This window comes from Sturnira hondurensis, unplaced genomic scaffold (assembly GCF_014824575.4).
Source record: "Sturnira hondurensis isolate 20B ecotype Veracruz unplaced genomic scaffold, ASM1482457v3 Scaffold0022910, whole genome shotgun sequence".
Classification (NCBI taxonomy): Eukaryota; Metazoa; Chordata; class Mammalia; order Chiroptera; family Phyllostomidae; genus Sturnira; species Sturnira hondurensis.
The window spans coordinates 2,141,919-2,167,789 of NW_028095541.1; the positions used below are offsets into that span (position 1 = coordinate 2,141,919).

General features: G+C 35.5%; 2 protein-coding genes across 3 annotated transcripts in view; one reads left to right on the forward strand and one right to left on the reverse strand.

Moving 5' to 3' along the window:
* CENPP (centromere protein P) overlaps nt 1-25,871 on the reverse strand; it is a 286,410-nt gene that overhangs the window by 190,768 nt on the left and 69,771 nt on the right. The gene's annotated exons all lie outside the window — the stretch shown is intronic.
* Nucleotides 5,124-24,995, forward strand: OGN (osteoglycin). The gene is made up of 6 exons (XM_037037155.1): nt 5,124-5,422; nt 7,556-7,649; nt 18,131-18,289; nt 20,041-20,243; nt 22,472-22,567; nt 24,666-24,995. The coding sequence occupies exons 1-6, from the start codon at nt 5,252-5,254 to the stop codon at nt 24,834-24,836; spliced, it is 894 nt and encodes a 297-aa protein (XP_036893050.1). The 5' UTR covers nt 5,124-5,251; the 3' UTR covers nt 24,837-24,995.

The window sequence follows — 25,871 nt, forward strand, 5'->3', positions numbered from 1 at the left end:
AGAAAAATTAAACTCACAAATATGATACATTTTTAAAACTAACCCTCCCTTAGAAATGTTAGCCTTTAATTTGAGAATTTCTCAGTTCTCATTTGTATTTCATTTGACAAAATGACAGGTCTTCAGGCAAGACCATGAGATATGAGATGGAGATTCAAACCACAGACTTTCCACAAAATCCTAGAATGTTGTATTTAAAGAATCTATGAATACCTTGCAACTCAGTGGTTCTCAGTGACTTTACTCTCAGGGTTCAATTGGCAATGTCTTGAGACAAATTTTGGTTGTCACTGGGGGGGGGGTGGTAGAAAGTGGGTTACTAGCCTCTAGTGAGCAGAGAGCAGGATGCTGCTAAATGTCCTATAGTGCATGTAATAATCTCTATCCCAAGAAATATCCAGTCCAAAATTTCATGGTGCTGAGGTTGAGAAACCATAGGAACTGGATTCTAGTCTAACAAATAAAGAAAATAAATCCAGAACTAATGCTTACGTATTCTGACTCCTAAGTTATATTACTTTCAGTAAAGTTAGAGGATAAAGAAAATAAAGAAAAGACTCTTCTCATTTGTAGCTTTTTGAAACTCAGTCTACTTATTAGTTACTTGTTCTTTCTCAGTAAAACTGAGCATCCTTCTCCTCCCCCAAAATAAAAATTCTCCTGGAAAACCTTTCTTTCCTGACCAGAAGGGAGGAGGCAGATAACAGAGGAAAGAAGAGGAAGAGTGAAGGAACATGTATAAAGGACCCATGGACAAAGACAAAGGCGGGGAAAGGGGTACAAGGAGGATGGTGGGTAGGGCAGGGGAGAGTAATGGCGGGGGGGGGCGGGGGATAAGAACAACTGTAATTGAACAACAATTTTAAAAAAACCTTCTTTCCAACACTCAATTCTATTCAACACATTTTTGGTTGCCTGCTGCTGAGAGACAATTAAGAAGGTAGAATGTACAGCATGATGGGACACCTTCAAGAATACAAAATCCTACAAAGATACAAAGGATAATGCAGTAGGGTCACCAAAAAGAACTCCACAGAGAAAACTCACTCAATCTTGGATAAATGCCTGCTCTCGAGCCGTAGACAACTTTGATCTTTTATTATTGTGCAGTGAAAGCCAAATAGCTTTCTACTAGGATATAACAGTTCTTTGTAGAGTAGAAAACTATGTAAATGTCAAACATATTTTCTTCTGGGAACTGTACAGTAAAGAAGTTTACCCCAAAGAGAGGTAACAAATATCTTTGTTCAGAACTGGAGTCATCACATCAAGATCTTAGGGTAGAACCAGTCATACAATGATAGTCTTAGGGTTGGGTTGGACATATCAGAAAGAGACAGCAAGACCATGTGACTTTGGATGGGGGCTTTGAGTCATGCAGTATCAGTCGACCTGGATGCTGAGTTCAACCCTGTGGACACTTGATAAATCATGTCTATGTAATAAAGCCCCATTTTTTTAAAAAACTGAACAGCAAGGTTTGGTAACACCTTTTTGGTTGGCAAGGTGTGTTGTAACACATCAATGACAGGAGGGTAATGCAATGAGAGAACAACGGAAGCTCTGCACTTTGAAACCCTCCCAGATTCTGCCCAAAGTATCTACTTGGCTGATATTTATGTGTATTCTTCACTAATAAACCATAACTACAATGACTTTCAGTGAGTTCTATGAGTCCTTATAGCAAATTATCAAAAGTGTGGGTGGTTTTGAGACCCACCCCCAAACTTGCAGTTGGTATAAGAAGTGAGGATGGTCTTAGGGACTATTCCCTCACACTGTGTTTGGCTAACTCTGGGCAAGAAGATGGGTTTTCAAACCAGTGCAAATCTGAATATGTTTAGTATCTTGTGTTGTTTTTTCCCTTCAGACTGGCTATGACCTCTGACTTGCTTCTAAACAACAGAACATGGCAAAGGTGAGATGACATATATGTGATTATATGTGCATGATTGCTATAAAGGCTATACTGTCCATCTTGCTGGAAGACTATCTCCCTTTGTAGCTGTGAAGAAATGACCTGCCTTGTTAGGAGCTGCCTGATAGATGAGGCCACACTGCAAGGATCTTGGGTGGCTTTTGGCCAACATCTGGCAAGACAACAAGGCCCTTAGTCCCACATTCTGCAAGGATTTATGGTCAACAACCACATGGGCTCACACACAGTCCTTTACTTTACTCAACTCTTGTAGTGAGGGTGCAGCCCTAGCCAACAACTTGATTACAGCTTTCAGGTAAGATCCTGAGGCAGAGAACCCAGCAAAGCCATGCCTAGACTCTTGACCCACAGAAACTGTGAGATAATAAATGTATGTTATTTTAGGCCATTAATGAGTGTCAATAACCCATACAATAGACAAATAGTGGTATTCTTCAGGAATGTGACACTAGTGAGATATTGCTAATATTAAAATAGAATCATATCACTACCGGCTTAAAAAAAATCTTTCAGTGGTCTCTCACTGGCTCCAGAAAAAAGCCCAAACACCTTAGCAAAGTAAAAACAATCCCCTTAATCTGACCTCTAGTACTGTCTGATCTCTACTTTTGGGCCACTGTCTCACCATCTCTCTCTATCCCTTCAAGCTCTTGCTATATACAACTAATAAATTTTCTCGATTATTTACCCTCCCCACTTAGCTGATGCTCCGCTTCCTGGAACCTTACCCTCTGGCACCATCGCCACTTGTCACCCATTTTCTCTACATATGTCAGTGTGGTACAGCCTCTGCTCTCACCCTCTTCCAGGCTATCACAGCCTGCACATTTCTGTGTAACAGGTCCCATTGTGCATTCTATGATTTGTTTGCTGCCCTTCCTGCTGATTTACTAAAAAGGGGAGAAACTGAACTTTTCTCATCTGTGATTATTTTGTCTGTATTTCTGGCAGAAAAGTGGTGCTCAATAAACTTTTACTAAATGAACGATTGCCAATAGAACTGTATTCCTGGTCATAACTTTTAAAAAAGATATTATAATCCACTAAGTAATATTTTGTAGTACAAACTATCAAACTATATATACCATTACTAAAACTATTAATCTCTAAGATTCGCTAGGTCTGACACTTAATTCCTACCCAGTTCACCTCTCTACATTCTGTTAAACCTGCCACACAAGGTGAAAACAAACCAGTATCTTCTGTTCATAATTAGACATTTTCAATGACTTCAAAAAGTTTATTGTACCCATAAAGCCATAAAATTAATAATTTATATCAACCAAACTCCCAAAATATCACAACTAAATTTTTACAAATTCACATTCAAATAAAAGTATGAGTATTCAAGCCTTAGTTTATTCAAGCTTTAATTTGAAAGGACCTTAAAAGAGTTTCAAATATAAAAAGAGAACAAATTAATATTCTTTCCTTTTCTATTTTTAAATATTTATCCATATTTACATTTACTGAATTTTTGGCTTAGAGGAGAAATGTTACCTTGATTGCTAAAAGTACCAAAGCATGACAAAAATAAACTTTATATTAAATATGTATAGTTTCATTCATTTAGGAAACAAAAATATTTTTTATTATCATATCTAATTATAAATCATATCTACTTTGAAAAGGCTGATTCTGACACTTTGATTATTTTATACACAACTAGTACAAAGAAGAGGGAATCCCAAATGACTAAATTATAAAATAATTTGTGCTAAAAGGAACTTTTACATTTAATTATAGTATAAAACAATATTTTTACTCTTAATAAAAGTGGATCATAGACTATGCTTTGGTTTGCTGGATTATTTCATTAAAAATGTCTTATCTCCTCTAGAAACATTAAAATAAAAAGCATAATTTTAGAACTATGTGGTCTTCATAAGCTAATATTCACAAAAACATTAGTGTTGATTTTATAAGGTAAAAATAACACAAACTTACAATAATTAGTAGAAACAGACTGAACACAACAATTACAAATATTTTAAGCACAGTTCCTTGTACAACACACTACATTTCACCCTAGAGAAAGAATGTTGTTGGCAAAGATCTCTACCCATATGGAAATTGCTTTTAAAGCTGTTGGGCCCTGAAATTCTACTCAGCATTTTGAAATCAATCCATAGCTTTCCTCATTTACCCTCCCACTTGGGGTTTATGCACAGATACAAACATGTATTGAAAAAAAACACAAGAAAATTTCAAAACAGCTAAAATGGTAGGCTCCCCCCATGACCGATTATTTTAAATATCATTTGTTAAGTTGTGACTCATCTAACAGTCTTAATAAATATAAAGGTTAGCTCTATTTTTTAATGTTTTAGTTGCCTTAAACAATTATTTTTAACAAGTACACTAGTATACATCACTGTGTAACTTTACTTCACCCTCCAGGCGCAAAAATAATGCTGCAAACGACACAAATCTTGTTATTCCTCATTTTTAACCATTGAGTTTCTGATGAACTGGCATCTACAATGCAGTGCCAGGAACTCTGAGTGATTCTGTTTGAAATTACCTAAGAAAAAGTCTGAAATGTGCATTGCCAGATAAAAAACACTGGTAGCCTAAATCCTCCCCATCACATTCCCCTAATCCTTGATTGCATTTCTATATTTTTCTAGTCTGCAATACTATTTTTTATTTTTCATAGTTTAGATTTAAAAAGCAATTCTATTAATTAAAAATAGTGATACCTATGAAGATAAAAAAATCTACTAAGAAAATTAAAAGTATGGCTTTTCCCCTATTTCATACCATCAAGAAGTATTAATGACTACTTTTCATAGTTAGCTTTAAAGTTTAAATTTAAAAACTTTTCTTGAAACTTGTTTTGTTTATACTAATACAAATCAAGAGTTCCTATAAAATAGCAAAGCTGAAATATGATATTTTAAACCCACAGGAGACAGGATCTTGGGTCTTCATTTTAACTATTTATACTGCAGGTATCCTAAGATTTCAAGCCTATAAAAGTACCTTTGTTCATAGCACATAATTATTAAGAAACTGAAATCATCAACATTGCTTGGATTTTCTTGATAGAAAAGACATAAAACCATTTTCTGAAAGTGTTTTTTAGAATACCACTGACACAAAAACTTTTAGCATCTAATTAAAGATCACTAAGGGTTAAATATTTGTTCTCTGGCCCCTACTGCGCACACCCTGCCAAAAAGTCCTCTAAGCTTTTAAACATTGCTTCGATGGTCTGCATTTTTACTTTCAGGGATAAAGGAGTACTGTTCTACAATCAGCAAGCCACTACTATCTTATTAACTTCCAGTCACCTTAATTTTTGTTAAAATGAAGATTCTGCAGTCTACACTTCTGTTGCTGTTTGTGCCTCTGATAAAGCCAGCACCACCAACTCAGCAGAACTCACGCATCATCTTTGATTATGGAGCAGATAATTTTGAAGAAATCTTACCTACCCACGATTACAAGGATCGATACCTGGATGGAAAAAATATCAAGGTACCTTATTTCTACTCTAAATTTAACTTCTTAATATAGTCTAGCCTATTTAACTGCATGCTTTTGTTTTTTCTCAATGTGTCTCATAACGTAACAGGAAAGAAAAAGCACTTTAAGCAATTCAAAGTAATTGAAAATAAGTATCCCTAAGATTATATTTTTAAAGTATGCATGTCTCTCAGATTATTAAATAAAACCTATGGTAACCAAACAATATCTATAGCAACTAACACAAAATTTAAGGAAAACTAAACTTTAAGGTGGTCCCTGACCAACTGAGATTTATATATTAAGTATTAGCATTATACAATGCTCTATATTTAAATACTATATTATCTCAAAATAAAGTAGGAGATGTATATTTGGAAAAATAAAGATGGACTACAAATTTAAGGTCTATTATTTTAAGAAGAATGGTTCAAGAAAATAAATAGAAGAGTACCATTATTTTCATATATATAGTATTTCCCAATAATTTATATATGTCAACTATTTACAGTACCAAAAAAAGAAAAAGTACTTAATATGGGGCTTTCTTTTTAACTCAGAATCAACAATTGAGACTCTATCAGTTTGTAGCAAGTAAATGTTAACTTTCATTAAATTAATACTCCATTACATCTTTCATACTCCACTTGTATGGGTTAAGTAACTACTTGTGGTTTTCTCGACACACTGCTGGGTATGGAAAATGTTAATATAGCACATATCTTTCCCCTGCCTATAGTGGTGCGCACACACACACACAGAAAAATAAGAAATGCAGCCAAATATCTTACAATATCAACTTTCTCAAAGTTCTCCATTACAAATAAGATGGCAAAGATTTTAAGAATGACTAGTTATGTTATAGTTGCTTCTCCCTCCCGCCCTCTCTTTTTCTTTCTTTCTCTCTCCCTCCCTCTCTCTCCCCTCCTCCCACTCGTCCTCTTTCTCCCTTTCTCCTTCTCTCTCTCCTTCCCTCCCTCCTTTTCTTTCTTACTTTTTCTCTCTCTCACTCTCTTTCTCTCTCACACTGATGAGCAAATGTTAACATCACATTTTCTTTCAATGAAGTTAGTTAAAATACAAGTATTATTCTTGTCCAACATTAAGACAAAAAATAGGTATTATTAGTCATAGCTTCAAAAAAAAAAAAACAGCCCATAGTAATAATAAGACATTGGCTCACATGGATGATTTGAAACTATCAATCAGTTAGAATACTTTCAAAATTCCTTGGTCCCAAAACTGTAGTAAGTCAAAGAAATTCTGTTTCTTTTCTTCATGTTGCTTTCTTTACAAGTCCATCTTAACATAAATGAAGTGGAGCAGAATTCAACGGCACTTAATATACAAACACAAAGTGGAAGGGACTGATCAACCAGTACACATGAGAAAATGAAGGAGTTAAGACGGGCTGAAGATGAAAAAGGCTTCCAAAGGGCCCCACAAAATAGATTTTAGCCTAACGGCAGATTATGTTCTCTCCCAGAATAGGAAAGACAGAGTAAATGATAAAGACCTGAATTCTCCTAGAGCTAATAGCCTAGACCAGTGGGTCTGAGTGTGGTGGGTAGGCTGGAATAAAAGGACCTCAAGGGCCAGGGCTTAATGTAGGCATGTGGATAATTAAGGGTTGCTTCCAGAAGAGACAAAAAGAGCTTACTCAGTGCTTTACACATGACATGACTAGTGCTTTAGTTCTGATCCACATGGCAGAATGTGATATTAGGAACTCGGTTCAAATAAAAACCATAAAGAATAATTAAAAGAGCTACTTTACATAATATTCATTCTAGGTTTTGCCTCAAAAAAACTTTAATTCCAAGTGAGAGAATTCTCCCTTAGTTCCCATTTGGAATTTCAGTATGTTCAACATTTAGGAAGCACGAAGTTTGGCTTTTGGAGATATAAAAATAAAAAAAGACCTGGTTCTTCTCCTCAAGAAGCCCACAGTATAAAGGAAAAGCAAGCTAAACAAATATTTACACTACTTAATAATTTAATAAATACATAAAATCCTAATAAAACATAAAAGAAATGCCATTAACTATGCCTATGGAAATATAGATGTTGTCCACGATCTCTCAGTTTTTATAGTCAATATTTGATTTTATCACATCTGATGATACATTTTTATATTTCTGATAGGAAAGAGAATCTACAATAATATCTGACGAGGAAAGTCTTCATTTACAAAAAGATGAGAGTTTAACATCATTACCCTCTAAGAAAGAAAATGATGGTAAGTATGAATACCCATTATCTAATTTTATAAAGATTTTATTTATTTTATTTTTTTAGGGATAGGGGAAGGGAGGAAGAAAGAGAGAAACAACAACGTGCAAGAGAAATGTCAACCAGTTACCACTCACACATCCCCAGCTGGGGAGACCTGGCCTACAACCAAGGCACTTACCCTAAAGGTGAATTGAATCAGCAACCCTTTGGTTCCCAGGCTGGCGCTAAACCCACTGAGCCACATGAACTAGGGCTTTTAAAGGACTTTTAAAAAACAGCTTATGATGGAACTATATTCTTTATAGTAATCAAAAATTGCCTCTGTACAGTAAACCCAAACAGAATTCCATCTCCAACCATAAAGTCAAATAAGTATATTAGCAGTGCACATTATTTCCCATTTCACTTTATGAGAAACATGGAATAGGAACATCCAAGAACAACCAAAGCTTAATCCAAGTTTCACTCCTACAAAGTATGTCTTTCTGTCTATATAAAATCAATTCAATACACAGTCATTAAACACTGATTATTTTGAAACTCAGTCTTTTGAAGTTGTGACTTTTTTTTAAAATTTATTTATCTTTAGAGGGGAAGGAGAGAGGGAGAGAAACATCAATGTATGGTTGCCTTTCGTGCGTCCCCTGCTGGGAGTTGGCCTGCAGGGAACTGGCCTGCAACCCAGGCATGTGCCCTGACTGGGAATCGAACCGCAATCCTCTGGTTCGCAGGCCTGTGCTCAATCAGCCAGCCAGAGCTGAAGTTGTGACTTGAGTTTTCAACTTTATGATGGTTCCAAAGTGACATGCATAATAAATTATATAAAATATTCAACACTTTATTGTAAAATTGGCTTTGTGTTAGATAATTTTGCCCAACTGTAGGCTAATGTAAGCGTTCTGATCATATTTAAGTTAGGCTAGGCTATGAGAGAAAAAACATAGATTGGCTGCCTCTCATACATGCCCTGACTGGGGATTGAATCACAACTTACGCATGCACCCTGACTGGGAATCAAACCTGCAACATTTTGGTGCACGAGATGACACTCCAATCAATTGACCCACGGGGCTAAGGCACTGTACTGTATTTTCACCTTATGATGGGTTTATTGGAAGTAACCCCATCATAAGTCAAGAAGCATATGTACCATTACAGCCTGAGGATAACATAAATAAAATGTAATTCTTGCCTTCATGAAACTCACAGATGAGGAAGAGATGGCTATACAGACTGTCCTCGACTTACAATGGTTCAACATACACTTTTCAACTTTATATGGTGAAAAAGCAATATTCATTCAGTAGAAGCTGGCTAGGCTAAGATGTTCAATGTATTAGGCATAATAAATGCATTTCCAACTTACAGCATTTCCAAGTTTTTGTTAATCAGGATATAATTCCACTGTTAACTTGAGGAGCATCTATATATACTCATGTGCTGCTTAATGATGGAGATACATTTTGAGAAATGCAACATTACATGATTTTGTTGTGCAAATAACAGAGTGTACTCACACAATTCAAGATGGTATAGTCTACTACATACCTATGGTTAGCCTATTGCACCTAGGCTACAAGTTGGTACAGAATGTTACTGTATGAAACAATACATCATTAAATAAAAGACAAGAGGAAATAATACAATCAAGAGACCCAGTAAACACAAGATGTATGAGGCTGCTGCCAATGTAACATAGCATGCTGTTTTATAGTAAATGTTTTTAAAATAAGTATAAAGAATATGTACACTCCCAAATAATGATAAAAAATATAGTGTAACTTCTGACCAAGATGGAGGTGTAGACAGATACACTTTGCCTCCTTGCTTAATCAAAAAAGAACAACAACAAATTTCAAAACAAAAAACAACCAGAACTGCAAGAAAATTGAACTGTATGGAAGTCCAACAACCAAGGAGTTAAAGAAGAAACATTCGTCCAGACCAGTAGGAGGGGCAGAGAAGGGGCAGCCAGGATGGGGAGGATTTGCAGCAAGGTGGTGGCTGGAGGACCCAGTGGTCCCACATTTGCATGAGGATAAAAAGAGGAAGAACTGGGGAGCAAGACAGACCACACAACTCAGGGTTCCAATACAGTGAAATACAGCCTTAAAACCTCTGACTGAAAAAAACTGATGGCAATTGCAGGGGTAGGAGAAACTCTCAGCCTTATAGGAAGGTTCATTTGAGAGACCCACAAACCCACCCACCGAGGAATCAGCACCAGAAGGGCCCAGTTTGCTTGTGGGTAGCAGGAGAAGTAACTTAAAGCCCTTCTGAGCAACCTGCATTGTTCCCTCTCTGACCCTGCTCCCACATATAGCACCACAGTGCAATGAGGTGGGATGCCACATCCTGGTGAATACCTAAGATTCCACCCCTTACAATATAACAGGATCACTGAAACAAACAAAAAACATGGCCCAAATGAAAGAACAGTTCCAAGCGCCAAAAATAGAACCAAGCAATGAAGACATAGCCAACAAATCAGATGCAGAGTTCAAAGCACTCATAATCAGGCTGCTTGCCAAATGGTTGAGTATGGTCACAAAATGGAGGAAAAAGTGAAGGCTGTGCAAAGTGAAATGATGGAAAATGTACAGGGAACAAAGAGTGAAGGGAAGGAAACCGGGAAGCAAATCAGCAATTTGGACCAGAAGGAAGAAATAAACATTCAGAACAGAAAGAAGAAACAAGTATTCAGAACAATGAGGAGAGGCTTAGGAACCTCTCAGACAACTGTAAACACTTCAATATCCTAATCATAGGGGTACCAGAGGGAGAAGAGGAAGAGCAAGAAATGGAAAACTTACTTGAAAACATAATGAAGGAGAACTTCCCCAATCTGGCAAAGGAACTATACTTACTTCTGGGAAGTCCAGGAAGTTCAGAGAGTCCCAAAATAATTGGACCCAAGGAAGCACACACCAAGGCTCATTATAATTATATTACCCAAGACTAAAGACGAGAGAATCTTAAAAGCAGCAAGAGAAAAGGAGATAGTTACCTACAAAGGAGTGTGCCTAAGACTGTCAGCTGATGTCTCAAGAGAAATCTTACAGGCAAGAAGGGGCTGAAAAGAAGTATTCAAAGTCATGAAAGGCAAGGTCCTACATACAAGATGATTCTATCCAGCAAAGCTACCATTTGGAATGGAAGGGCAGATAAAGTGCTTCCCTGAGAAGGTCAAGTTAAAGGAGTTCATCATTAACAAGTTCATCCGGAAAAATCAATCTGCATGAACAGCCAGGGAAACACTGAAAAATGATAGGTATATACAGGAATCAGATGTACCACACACAATAGAACACAGTGTAAAAATATTTCAGTCTGAAAAAACATGATACCAAGTGCATGACAGAATAGAAAGCCCAGAAGCAGACAAAAATACAGGTAGAAATTTAGAATATGATAAAGTCAGCATCTAAAATCACTGAAACAAAGGTAATGTTTTATTTTAATTGTGCTTGGACAACCGAGTAGCCAACTGAAAAGGGCTACAATTAGATGTATACCTTACACCAAAAATTAAACTCCAAATAAATTCGGGTCTAGCCCTGGCTGGTGTGGCTGAGTGAATTGAGTACCAGCCTGTGAACCAAAGGGTCACCAGTTCTATTCCTAGTCAGGGAACATGCCTCGGTTGCAGCGCCAAGTCCCCAGTTGGGGGAGCAAGAGCAGCAACCACACACTGATGTTTCTACCGGTCTCTCTTTCTCCCTCCCTTCCCGTCTCTCAAAAATATACAAATAAAATCTTTAAAAAATAAATAAATTTGAATCTAAATTTAAAAAGTGAAACCATAGAAATAATAGAAAATAACTTGGGTGTGAGTTGCTTCCACATCCAGAGACAATAATAGAAAAGGTCAATAACTTCAACTCCATAAAATAAAATTTTGCATAGCAAAAAAAATCACAAATGAAGTCAAAGACAACTAAAAATTGACAAAAATATTTGTAACTTATATAACTGATAAAGAGTTATTACCTCGCCCTATCCAGTGTGGTGGCTCAGTTGGTTGGAACATTGTCCCATAGACTGATAGATAGGCCACAGGTTTGATTCCTGATCCAGGAACATGCTGTATTGCTGGTTCAGTCCCTGGTCAGAGAGAGTATTAGAGGCAATCAACAGATGTTTCTCTCTCACATCTTTGTTTCTCTCCCTCTCTCTGACTACCCCACCTCTTCTCGGTCAAAAATTAATAAGCATGTCCTTGGGTGAGGATTAAGATAGAGAAAGAGTTAATATCTCTAAATTCATATAAAAAGTAAAAATTCCAGGAAAAGGAAATTAACTGAAAGCCCATTGGAAAAAAAGGTGAAAGAGATGTACATATAACTCACTGATTTAAAAAATGACCTTTAAACATATGAACAGATGTTCAATCTCACACAAAAAGAAACACCACTTAAAATTACAATGAAATGCCACTTTTAACCTAAATGATTCAGAAAAATTAAAAGTGTTACGATATACTACTATATTTTACTGGCGAGGGTATGGGGTGTATATGACAACCTCAAACATTACTGGTGGGAATGTTAATGGGCACTACACTTTTGGACCGGAATTTGGCAATACCTAAATAAAACCAAATATGCATTTACTCTGTGACATAATAATCAACTTCTAGAAATGTATCCTAAAGATAAATCTCTGAAAGTAAACTCATATGCAAATCATTGAAGCATTACTTGCAATTGCAAAATACTGGCAACAATCTAACTGCCCATACATTGACTATTGTTTGAATAAAGTATGATATATTCACACAAAAAATACTATGCAGTTGTAAAAAGAAACAAGGAAGATCTCAATGAACTAACATGAAATGATTTCCAGAATGTGTTATATGAAAATACAAAGAAAAATTGTACCTACAGTATGCTGCCTTTTGTCTCATAAAGAAGGAGATATAAGAACATATACAGGCATCAGCTCACTTGTTGCCCTGGCTGGTGTAGCTCAGTGGATTGAGCGGCAAACTGAGAACCAAAGGGTCACCAGTTTGATTCCCAGTCAGGGCACATGCCTGGGTTATGCACCAGGTCCCCAGCTGGGGATGTGCAAGAGCCAACTGATTGAAGTTTCTCTGACATATTGATGTTTCTCACCCTCTGTTCCCTCTCTCTCTAAAAAAATAAATAAAATATTTTTAAAAAGAACAAAAACTCAATAAGGGTATTAAAAAACTAAGACTAGTAACCTACAGACCAAATGGGAGAAAATCTAATCCAAGTCAACCTTAAATTCAGTATTTTGACAGCACACCTTCAGGCTAAAATAAAAACAGTAAATAAACACTAAAATTCCAGTGAATGGATTTGTAGCAACAAGGAAACTACTTAATGCCTGTCCTAGGACTGAATAATATGAAGTAAACACACTGTGGAAAAATGAAAGCTAGGTTTCTGTCAGAGAGGGTGCTACAATTATGAAAAGGGGGAAGGTTAGAATGAACACTGTGGAGCTAAATGGGAATGGAAGATATTATCATCAACTTATGGCTTGCATACAAAGATACAGAAACAGATATAGATGTGTTTGTCCTTCTGTGTGAGCAGGTATATGTTGTATATATATGCATATGTTGTTTTTATGTGTATATGTTGTGTGTGCATGTGTGTGTGTATATATAAAAGGTCTACCCAGAAAAAGTCCAGCCAATGTTATTATAATGAAAATGGTTTGCATGACATTGATGTAACCTGGAAGCCAAGGAGGATAAACAGGAAAGTGCATGAGTGACCAATGATGACTACACTCGCCCTATCCAGTGTGGTGGCTCAGTTGGTTGGAACATTGTCCCATAGACTGATAGATAGGCCACAGGTTTGATTCCTGATCCAGGCACATGCTGTATTGCTGGTTCAGTCCCTGGTCAGAGAGACTACTAATCAGTGGAAGCGGTAGATGGCATTAAGTCAGCATCTGTACTGTGTGGCCATTGCATTCAAAATGACTAAGCAAGTAGAGCAATGATTCTGCATTCAATTTTGCATTAAGCTTAATAGTACTCCACAAAAACTATTCAGATGACTCAGAAGGCTTTCTGGGATGATGCAGTGAGCACCGTACAAATAAAAGTGTGGCACAAATGTTTCAAAGGTGGTCGAGAAGCTGTTGAAAGTGATCCATATTCTGGAAGGCCTGCAACAACAGAACACCTCATAATATTGAATGTGCATGGGCTACAATCAACAAAGATCAGTGACAGTGCAAGAACTAAAAAATGATCTGGGGATTCCAAAAACTAGTGGGTCCGAGTTTATGATGCAGGATCTTGGCATGAAACATGTCATGGCAAAATCTGTTCTACAGCTTTTGCTACCAGAGCGGAAGGAACATCGTGCTGCAGTTGCTAATGACTTGATTCAAACTGCTGCCAATGAACCAGATTTCCTCAAGAAGGTCATAAATAGAGATGAATGGTGGGTCTACAGCTATTACTGACAAAGGCCCAGGAATCCCAATTGAAGTCTCCTGGTTCTCTATGCCCACAGAAGGCACGGCAAAGTTGCAGCAAGATCAAGACCATGTTAACTGTGTTTTCTGATTGGTAAGGTATTGTCTATCACAAGTACAACCATCCAGGCCACACAATTAATAAGGAGTACTACCCCACTGTTCTTCTTTGGTTGAGTGAGGGAGTACAATGAAAATGGCTATACCTATGGGAAAGTGGTGATTGGCAGCTATATTACACAAAACGTGCCTGCTCATGCATAACATCTCATGCAGAATTTTTTTGCAAAACATCAAACCACGCAGGTGACTCAGCCCCCCTACAGCTCAGAATTTGCACCCTGCAACTTCTGGCTTTTCCTAAAACTAAAATCATCTTCAAAAGGAAAGAGATTCCATACCATTGATGAGATTCAGGAAAATATGACAAGGCAGCTGATGGCAATTATAACAAAGGACTCTGCAGTGTTTTGAACAGTGGAAGAGACGGAGAACTATGTGAGGTCTCAAGGTGTCTACTTTGAAGGGGACTGAGGCATCACTGTCCTATGTGCAATGTTTCTTTTATCTTGTATCTTCTTCAATAGATGTCTCTGTTTTTCAAATTACATCACTGGTACTTTCTGGACAGACCTTGTATGTATGTGTGTATGTGTATATAGAACACAGAGAGTATACATATACATGTGTGTATGTATGTATATTATTACATACAGGAACAGAGACAGATATACATGAATCTATTTCCTAGCTTTATCTACTGGAAAAGCCTAAAAGCAGTGAGATTCTGGTAGCAAGGAGACTATCCACATCCGAATCCTGGTTTCTAAATGCCATTCTCTGTTAAAAGTAACCAATCCTCTTTGAAGAAGTACCTGATTTCAGGCTTGGGGCAGGAAAAAGGCAAGATCGGCCTGGGACATCTTACCAAGCCAGAAAATCAGGAAGTTCTCAAAGAATAATGGTGACTTTTAACTTTTTAATAATTTTTCAAAATATAAAAAATACATAGGTATCAATTTATTAAAGATGTTATAAAGACCTGTTCACTATAGTCTAGACAAAAATGCTGAAAAGAAATTTAAAAAGAATAAGTATATGAATAGATATATTATGTTCAATGACCAGAAAACTCAGTACTGTTAAGATACCAATTTTTCTCAAATTTACCTGTAGATTCAATGTAATTACAATTAAAATCCTAATGGGCTTTCTTTTCTGGGTTCTTTTTCTTTTAGACTTTCTTTTTAAAAAATTAACAGGAATTCTAAAATTTATGTGGAAATGCAAGGAACCTAGAGCAGTCATTGCAACATTGAAGAAGAATAAAGTTGGAGGCTTTATACAACCTAATATCAACACTTATTATAAAGCTTTAGAAACTAAGATATTGTGGTATTACCATAAAAATAAATAAACAGATCAATGGAACAGAGTCTAGAAATAGACAAACAATATGGTAAACTGATTGTGTACAATGGTGCCAATACAATTCAGAGGAGAAAAGACGATCTTATCAAAAAAATGATGCTGAAAGAGCCTGATAGTTTTAGGAAAAGAAAAAAGAAAACTTTAGCCCTTCCTTATACCACACATAAAAATTAACTCAAAATGAACCCCATTCCTCAATATAAAGAGTCTAAACTATACAACCTTTCAAAGAAAACATAGGATAAAATCTTAGTGGTTGGCAAAGATTTCTTAAATACAACACATATGTGAACCATAGAGGAATCTACTGTTCTTCATTAAAATTTAAAATGTTTGCTCTTCAAAAGGCACTGACACAAAAATAAGAAGACAAGCCACAGATTGGAGGAAAAAAATTATAAAACATAAATCTGATAAATTTCTTATATCCATAATACATACTCTTATAATTCAATAGTAATAATAATAATACAAAAATAAATCATTTTAAAAATAGGCAAAGAGATGAACAAACACTTCATCAAAGAAAATATGTGGATGACAAATAGTATATAAACAGATGCTCAGTTAGGAAAATAAGATATATTTTATAAATATATATATTTATATATTTATATATAAAATATATAAAACATATAATATAAAGTTATATAAAATTTATATAAAATATATATTTATATACAATATAATACACTGAATATATTTATATATTTTTATAAAATATATTTTTAATAAAAATATATAAACAAAAAATAGATGCTCAGCATCCTTAGTCATTAGAGAAGTACTAATTAAAACATGAGATACCACAACACACCTTTCCTGAATGGCTAAAATAAAAAGTTCAACCATACCAAAATGGTGGTGAGGATGTACAGCAATTGGAACAAACTCTCATGCAATGCTGATAGGAATATAAAATGGCACAACTACTTTGGAAAATAGTTTGGGACTTTCCTCAAAAAGTAAACATACACCTCACCTACCAAGCTATTCTAGTTTTAGGTATTTAACCAAGAAAACTAATGCATTAAGTCCACACAACTTGTACGTAATGGTTTTTAGCCACTTTCTTTAAAATAGCCCCAAACTGGAAACAACTGAAATGTCCTGAAGAGATGATTATAAATTGACACAGGAATACTACTCAATAACAAAAAAAAATGCACTACTGATACAAGCAACAACAGATGACTCTCACAGTAACTATACAGAGTGAAAGAAGCCAGACAAGAGTATATAAAAAATGATTCTCTTGATATAAGATTGGAAGGGATAGGTTACGAAATGCGTGAGAAAGTTTTGGGGGTGATGGATATGTTAATCATCCTGATTGTGGTAATGGTTTCATGGGTATATACTTATGTCAAAAACATAAATCAAATAAATATGTGCAATTTCTTGTATGTCATATAACCACAAAAAAGCTGTGGCAGGATTAAGAGCTTAAAAGAGCTCTTACTGGCTAATCCGTGACAATTTGATTATGAAAAGAAATATGATGGTAATGTGTTATGACCTCAAGGATAAGGAATTCATAAGTTCATAGTAGAATTAATTAATTAATCAATTAATTAATTAGAAGAGAATGTTCCACCTTACACCAGAATGCCAACTAACAAGTATAGAAAGAATGATAGAATTAGAAAATCATTATTTGGCAGCTATCCTAGTGATAAACAATTTATGTAAGAATCAATGGATGAAAAATACAGTGGGTGGATATTTAATAACAAATCAGCTGTTTAAAACATCAAAATACCTCTCTGAAAGATATTTATTAATTACAAAGTGAAAAGCATTTACTTTACAGAGTGAGAAACATGGTGGACACCAAATGAACCAAGTGACCAAAGATAGCGTTGTCAGGGACGGGTCAAATAGATACCACGTGCTCCTTGTTTCATGGCAATGATGACCCTGTATCATTTCCCTTGTATTCCTGACAAAAATGGGGACCCTGTACAAAACCTAATTAAAAGATATTCTGTAAAATACATGCTCTAAAAATAATTTTTTAAAACACTAAAATTTTTCAAAAAAGTAAAAGGTATCAAAAATAAAGACTAATAACCTGTTCAAAGTAAAAAGGGATGAAAGAGGCATGACAAGTAATGCAATAATGATGGTAGAGTGAATGGATTCCCTACAGTGTTTATGATGACTCTAGTTTCCAAGTTAATACTTTGCTTATCTAACTAGTAATTTCTAAACTCCTTAGCTGTCACCAATACAAAACATGTTTGTGCCACACCAAGGAATAAGTAAGCTCATGTTTACCTTAAGTCCTGCTTTTCAAATTTTTTGGTATTCAAATGAGGAAATACAATTGTTGATCAATGCAACTATTAAAGGATCAATAATAAAGCAAAGAATAAAAGAGACTGAATCACAGAATCAAAAATATGAATTATCACTTACAGTATAGGTGTCTAGCTATCATAACCATGGTATCTTTCCTATCACCTATAATTCTGTAAAATATTTTCTAATAAGTAATTAAATTCATAGTAGCAATAATGTTACTAATAGGAACCAAATATTTTTTAATTGTTTATACTTTTGTAATTTTTTCCCAATTAGAAATGCCCACCTGCCTGTTGTGTGTTTGTTTAAGTGGCTCTGTATACTGTGAAGAAGTTGACATTGATGTTGTACCACCCTTGCCAAAGGAATCAGCCTATCTTTATGCACGATTCAACAAAATTAAAAAGCTGACTGCCAAAGATTTTGCGGAAATCCGTAAGTTAGTTTTAAATAAGATATTAGCATTAACTCATGTTAGTATTTAACTCATATAAACACAAGATTCTAGATACTTGTGACCTATCACATCAAGGGTAGTTACTTTTGTCCTATTTAAGTACCTACCACATTGTACAAAAACCCATTGATCTGTTAGTGAATGTCTTTTCCATTCAACTCTACTCTGTCACCTTTCTTCACTGGTCACTTTGGTGTCTATGTTGATAGCCCATTTAACTTATAGGCTAACTATGTCTTCTCAACCCAATACTTCAAGATCCATTTGCCTCAGGCAGTCAGTAGCCCCGATATTATCAGGATGCTTCTCCAATTACAATGTTTTATTTTCTACCTTCAATATAAAAGCATAGAGACTGTTTTGCCTTACTTTAACTCATGGTTCTTAAGTCTGGCTGCATGAATTAAAATATCTGGGGAAGCATTTCTAAAATACTAATACCAGGCAGGCACTAAGTCCCCAGAGGTTCTCACTGAGTTCTGGGGAGAGGCCCAGGCATCAGCATTAAACACAATCAAACTCCTCAGATGCTTCAAATATGATTGGAACTAGTGTCCCTCCTGAGTTATATATCTTGGACTTCTGCCGTCCTATCAAACTTTATAAAACCTTGCCACTAGGGCACCTCCAAGAGCACAGCAAATTCCCCACGGTTGCAGTGCCTAGTCCCAGTCCTGAATCACTAATCCTTCATATTCTCAATTCCTATGTTGTCAAGTGCTTCTGAAGAAAAGCACACTAAGAAATGTACAATCACCCCACTACACATTTATAAGATTAACGATACTGGATTCATGCTGCCTATAGAAGCTCCCTACTGACTGAAGTACAGTTGTTCCTCATTATTTGTAGGTTCCGTATTTTCAAACTTACCTACTTGCTAAAATTTATTTGTAAACCCCAAATGAATATTCGCAGTACTTTCCCAGTCAGTTATAGACATATACACAGAGGCAAAAAAAAAAAAAAAATTGAGTTACCCAGTCAACGTCAAACAAGGAAACGCTTTGAGCTTTTCTTTCTGCTTTTATACTGACAACAACAGTCCTTTTCAGTCTACTTGGTGCCACATTTTTCACAATTTTGTGTTTTTTGTTGTTTAAAATGGTCCCCAAGTAGAGTGCTGAAATGCTGTCTACTGTTCCTAAAGGCAAGAAGGCTGTGATGTGCATTATGTAGAAAATACATGTTAGGTAATTTTCATTCAAGTTTGAGTTACACTGCTAATGGCTGTTGAGTTCAATGTTAATGTATCAATAATATATACTAAATACGATGTCTTTTAAAAGAATCATGCATAAAAGTATGTACGAATTAGCTGATGAGTATAACCAGAGGCTTGAAGGAACCTGTATGTCCCTAGGGAGTAGTGGTTCCATATTTACTAATTCAATGTTTAGAGCAATTTTATACATGACTAACTCAAATAATGAGAAGCAACTATATTTCCTAATTGTCTCAGACACATAATACACACACACGAACTTGTAAGAGAGAAATTCATACACTGAACTAGTCTGCATCACTTTAACAATTTTTTGTCTGTTGTTAAGTAATAAGTCCTAGAAAGATTAAGAGAACAGATTAAGAGCACAATGACAATGGAACAAGCCAACAAAAAAATCCAGAAAAAATTCACATGATTCTATTCAATCAAATGTACACAAATGAGATGTTTAAATTCTTATTTCTGTATATTTTTTGTATTTTTCTGTATTTTCCCTTTAAGCTAATTTAAGACGACTTGATTTTACGGGAAATTTGATTGAAGATATAGAAGACAGTACTTTTTCAAAACTTTCTCTGTTGGAAGAACTTACACTAGCTGAAAATCAACTACTGAAACTTCCAGTTCTTCCTCCCAAGCTAATTTTATTTAATGCAAAATACAACAAAATCAAGAGTAGAGGAATCAAAGCAAATACATTCAAAGTAAGTATCTTATACTATGACTGAACACAGTCAGTTTTATATAGCCAATGATAATAAAGGAAAGAGTAAATCTGGTCTAGAATTTGGTTTTACGTTTCAAGACTACTCTAATTTAATAAACAAATTATTTACATAGTAAGCAGCCATACTGTTAGGCTCTTTCTGTCTAGTTTATGCCTGTACCTCACAAAATTATATAACCTTTATCTTGTTTCATGGACTACTTCATATCCCATCTTTTTAAATTATTTACACAGCAAATATTTATTCATACAGACATGGTTCATACCCTCAGGGCACCAAGACTATACAAAACCTCAAAATGGGAGTTTTCCTGTCTTTTTCTTTAAATGTTAGCAATTTACCAATGCCAGAATGAAATAAGTTCTTGAAGTAAAACACTGAATTTTACTTTTAATACTTAAATGTGTTAGACCATAAAATTCTGTAGTTAGCCTTTCTTTTGAATTCCATTTACAGCACCTAAAACAAAATTATGTAGTGAGAATTAAACACATTTCTTAATTTAGTAATTCAGGAAAACATATGTATAGAAAAAGGGGAAGGTGATCTATTGTGATTTAGGTAGCCAACCTGTCTCTAAATGAACAAGAAGTAATCACCTCGGCCTGGCTGGTGGAGCTCAGTGGATTGAGCACGGGCCTGTGAACCACATGATCATCGTTCAATTCCCAGTCAGGGCACATGCCTGGGTTGCAGGCCAGTTCCCAGCAGGGAACGCATGAGAGGCAACCATACATTGATATTTCTTTCCCTCTCTCCTTCTCTTCCCCTCTAAAGTTAAATAAATAAAATATTTTTAAAAAGAAGAAGTAATCACCTCAGCTCAGGATTACTCATAATTCTGATACACTCATTCTAGTCCTGGAAGGAACTCCAGGTAAAAAGATGAATAATCATGCTACTGTTGGCAACAGACAACCACATTCAAGAGGAAAATTTGTAACTATGATGATAAGAACCTAAAAATATCAAATATTCATTATTATAAAGTTTATGGTCATCACACAATGTACAATCTGTCCATAAACATAAAATGTGCCAGAAAATGCATAAATATTCCATTTTTTCCCCTGTGTACATTTAAGGAACACTCCTTCAGAATTAAGGGACATTCTAGACACACATCAAAGCTATGCAAAATTCAAGGAACTTACCAGACCTTTAAAAAGTAAACTCCCTTTAAAAATACATAAAACAAAAGGCCTATAATTTGAAGATCTATAATTCAAGTTGATAAGCCCTTGAGTAACTGACATATTAAAGACCTACAGAAGATGATCAACATTTCACAAAAGGAATGTTTGAATATTTTGGATTTTACACATGCCTTACAGAAGGGATTTGTGACAAGTTGGCATGGAAACAATAAATTCAGGCACTTTCCAGTTTTGCTTATGCTGTAAAAGCCACTGGTAAAGTCAAATTACTCTAACCCATGTAAACAGGCCTACTGGGGAAGATGTAAGTTTGGGGCCCCATATGGAGAATATTTAAGAAAGGATTAACATACAAGCAAGTTAATTCTAAAAAAAAAAATATCAGCAAATTCTTCTACAGGGTGCACATCAAATGTAAGGAAGAAGGTTAATGTCAGGGGGAAGTACATATTGAAATCATATTATAAAATATTATATAACAATAGCCACTGATCATAAAGAGTAATCCAACATCTAACCCTTAGGTGAAAAAATTTTTACCTAAAAAAGTGTTTAATAAATTGCTTTGACACATCTTACTTAAAAAGTATACATATATCCCTTAGAGTATTCATTTTGCTACAAATTGATATGAAATAGGAAGTTTTGCAGGTTCAAGACAAGTTATGGCAGTAACAGGATCCAAATTCAATCCTGCACAGGGACCTTATTAGCCATTCCTAGGACAAACTCAGTGGGTCGTAGGTGCTGGCATAAGGACTCACGCCAGGTGTAAGTGGGTATTCAGAGATCATATAAGTGGACAGAAATGTGGGGATGCAGCAGGGCTCTACTACCTTTCCCAAAGGACCAAAATATACCATTTGTGAAACAAAAAACAAAAAATTCCCAAAGCCCAAATACTATCATAGCAAAGATAAATAGTATGGATGACTCTGCATCAGTATCTATATGTATATACATGTATATATATATGTACTTGTGTAATTTGAATCCTGTGAAAAAATGCAGTGACCTCACTGAAGAAAAAGTGCCTTTTCCTTCCAGAAACTGAGTAACCTGTCCTTCCTCTATTTGGACCACAATGCACTGGAATCTGTGCCTCTTAATTTACCAGAAAGTCTACGTGTAATTCATCTCCAGGTAGGAACCACTCCTTTCATAATATCTGACTTTAATTTAAATCACTAAGAGTCAATTTAGGAAACTCACATTCACAGGTAAATTTTGCCTATCAAAAAGTAGTAATACTGAGCCCAGTGCATTCTCCTGCCCATGCCCCATTTCTGTCCAGGACACAATGAAAGGACCAGCACCATTAGTTCTGAGATCTGCTCTCAGAGTGGTTTTTATCTCCAGCAGTGCAGTTAGTATCTCCTAGTTAATCAGGCCCATGGATTTGAAGTTAGGGACATTAAAAACCTGTGGCTTGTGTTTCTTTGTCCAAATAACAGTAGATCTTTCCTTCTGAAGACTTTCCAACTGATTTTATTGTCCAACATCTACCTGAGGTAAAGGAAAGTGAGGAGGGAATAAAAAACTAAAATTGATCTTTCAGAATACAGAAATTCCTATTTGTTTTTTCAAAAAACTTCTTTAAAGAGTATTTAAGGACACAGTAGCATTTTGAGTTGAAACTAGACTAGGATACTTTTTCCAGCTACTATAATAGCAAGTAGTCTGTTCTCCCAAAGCCATGCTGTAAATTTAAAAATAAAAAGGCTGTGCCCCAGACAGTGTAGCTCAGTTGGCTGGATTCCCAGTCAGGGTACATGCCTGGGTTGCAGGTTGGGTCCCAGGTCCAGGTAAGGTATGGAAGGCAGCCCATCAAAGTTTTTCTCCCTCTCTCTAAATGAAAAATCTTAATAAATATGCTCAGAATCTACAAAGAGGATTTTATTACAATGAGGATACACAGTATGTATTGTACAATAGTTTAAAATATCACTCTTCAGAGCCGAGACAAAAAAAATGGCCCAAATGAAAGAACAGATCAAAGCTCCAGAAAAAATACTACTAAGCAATGAAGAGATAGCCAACCTATCAGATGCACAATTCATAACACTAGTGATCAGGATGCTCACAGAACTGGTTGATTTTGGTTGCAAATTAGATGAAAAAATGAAGGCTACATTAAGTGAAATGAAGAAAAATGCACAGAGAACCAATAGTGATGGGAAGAAAACTGGGACTCAAATCAGTGGAGTGGACCTGAAGGAAGACAGAAACAACCAAACAGAAAACAATGAAGAAACAAGAATTCAAAAAAATGAGGAGAGGCTTAGGAACCTCCAAGACAGCTTTAAACATTCCAACATCCAAATTATAGGGGTACCATAAGGGGAAGAGGAAGAACAAGAAATCAAAAACTTATTTGAACAAATAATAAAGGAGAACTTCCCCAATCTGGCAAAGGAAATAGACTTCCAGGAAGTCCAGGAAGCTCAGAGAGTCCCAAAGAAGTTGGACCCCAGGAGGAACACACCAACACACATCATAATTACATTACCCAGGATTAACATGAAGGAGAGAATTCTAGAAGCAGCAAGAGATAAGGGGACAGTCACCTACAAGGGGGTTCCCATCAGACTGTCAGCTGATTCTCAAAAGAGACCTTACAGGCAAGAAGGGGCTGGAAAGAAGTATTCCAACTCATGAAATCCAAAGACTTACATCCAGGATTGTTCTATCCAGCAAAGCTTTCATTTAGAATGGAAGGGCAGATAAAGTGCTTCTCAGGTAAGGTCAAGTTAAAGGAGTTCATTATCACCAAGCCCTTAATATATGAAATGTTAAAGGGACTTATCTAAGAAAACGGAGTTAAAAATATGAACAGTGAAATGACAACAAATTCACAATTATTAACAACCAAACCTAAAACAAAAACAAACTAAGCAGACAACTTAGAACAGGAACAGAATTACAGACATGGAGATCACATGGAGGGTTATCAGCAGGGGAGTGGGAGGGAGAGAATGAGGGAAAAGGTACAGAGAATAAGTAGCATAAATGGCAGGTAGAAAATAGACAGGGGGAGGTTAAGAATAGTATAGGAAATGTAGAAGCCAAAGAACTTTTATGTGTGACCCATAGACATGAACTAAGATTTTAGGTAAAAAAATAAAATAAAATAAATGAAAATAAAAATCACTCTTTAGATAAAATACTTTTAGATCCCATTACACAGCATACAAAGGATTGATTTCAGACATCTGAACACTTTTTCCCTTTTATTTTACAGTTTAACAACATAACTTCGGTTACAGATGATACATTCTGCAAGGCTAATGACACCCGTTATATTCGGAACCTCATTGAAGAGATACGCTTGGAGGGAAATCCCATCATCCTGGGAAAGTATCCGAACAGTTTTATCTGCTTAAAAAGATTACCTGTAGGGTCATACTTTTAACCAGTATCAATCAATGCAGCACACTAACTAAAGTCCACATGTACTTATAATCTGTCTCAACAATGTCTAAAGGAGCATTAATGTCTATTTAATGGTAGCTTTGTTTCCTACTATGAAGAAATTTTATGTTTTAAGCAAGGATGTTCAAAAGCTTATATATAGCAAGTAAAAAGTAGTTAAGTTCAAAACAAATTATTGTGAAAATATTTAAACAGCATAACGAAATCCTTATAGTTTATATTAGAATGCTATTTTAAAAAGGGTATGTTTTTACGTAATTATCTCAATTTGAGAAGCATTATTTCTATTACTAATGAAGTGAGAGGAGAAGTCCAAGAAACTTTCAACCATTTGTCTTTCCTGGCCTTTACTGGATCCCTAAAGCATTTAAGGTTGACAGTTCAAAACCTCTGAAAAGCTGCCCTGCCTGGTATAGCTCAGTGGATTGAGCACAGGCCTATGAACCACACGATCGTGGTTCAATTCCCAGTCATGGCACATGCCTGGGTTGCAGGCCAGTTGCCAGCAGGGGACTCACGAGAGGCAACCGTACATTGATAGTTCTCTCCCTCTCCTTCCCTTCCCCTCTAAAGATGAATAAATAAAATCTCAAAAAAAAAACCTCTGAAAAGCTAAATATTTCCAGTGCTTTCCCATTTTTCTCTTATGATTCATACACTACTCAAAATGAAGTAGAAACTCTTTTTTTTTGTTAAGATTGCTATTATCTTTTTACTTAGCTTGAGAAATAGGGTATAGTCATATACTTAAGCAAAACTTTTTGAATAAAGCATAATTTTCTCTCTGATAAAGAGTTAATATAGTAATGTTCAATGTTATTCTGCTTTGTAGTCAGGCACTTAAAGTTTACATTAGTACAAACTTCTCTTTTTTCTAAATATTAACATTCTAAATCCAGTATAAAACACTTTAAGAAGTCAAGCCGACCAAAATCAGCATGCATTTTTTTTTTTTAAAAAAGAAAGTCCACTCCATTTCTCAGAAAACAGCGATAATGTTCTCTCCTGTAAAGGC

Excerpts from the sequence above, each read along its gene's own strand:
- OGN (XM_037037155.1), top strand. The coding sequence starts at position 5,252 with ATGAAGATTCTGCAGTCTACACTTCTGTTGCTGTTTGTGCCTCTGATA. Across the intron at positions 18,290-20,040 it reads CAAAGATTTTGCGGAAATCC|CTAATTTAAGACGACTTGAT; the intron begins GTAAGTTAGTTT and ends TTTCCCTTTAAG. Across the intron at positions 22,568-24,665 it reads TACGTGTAATTCATCTCCAG|TTTAACAACATAACTTCGGT; the intron begins GTAGGAACCACT and ends TTTATTTTACAG.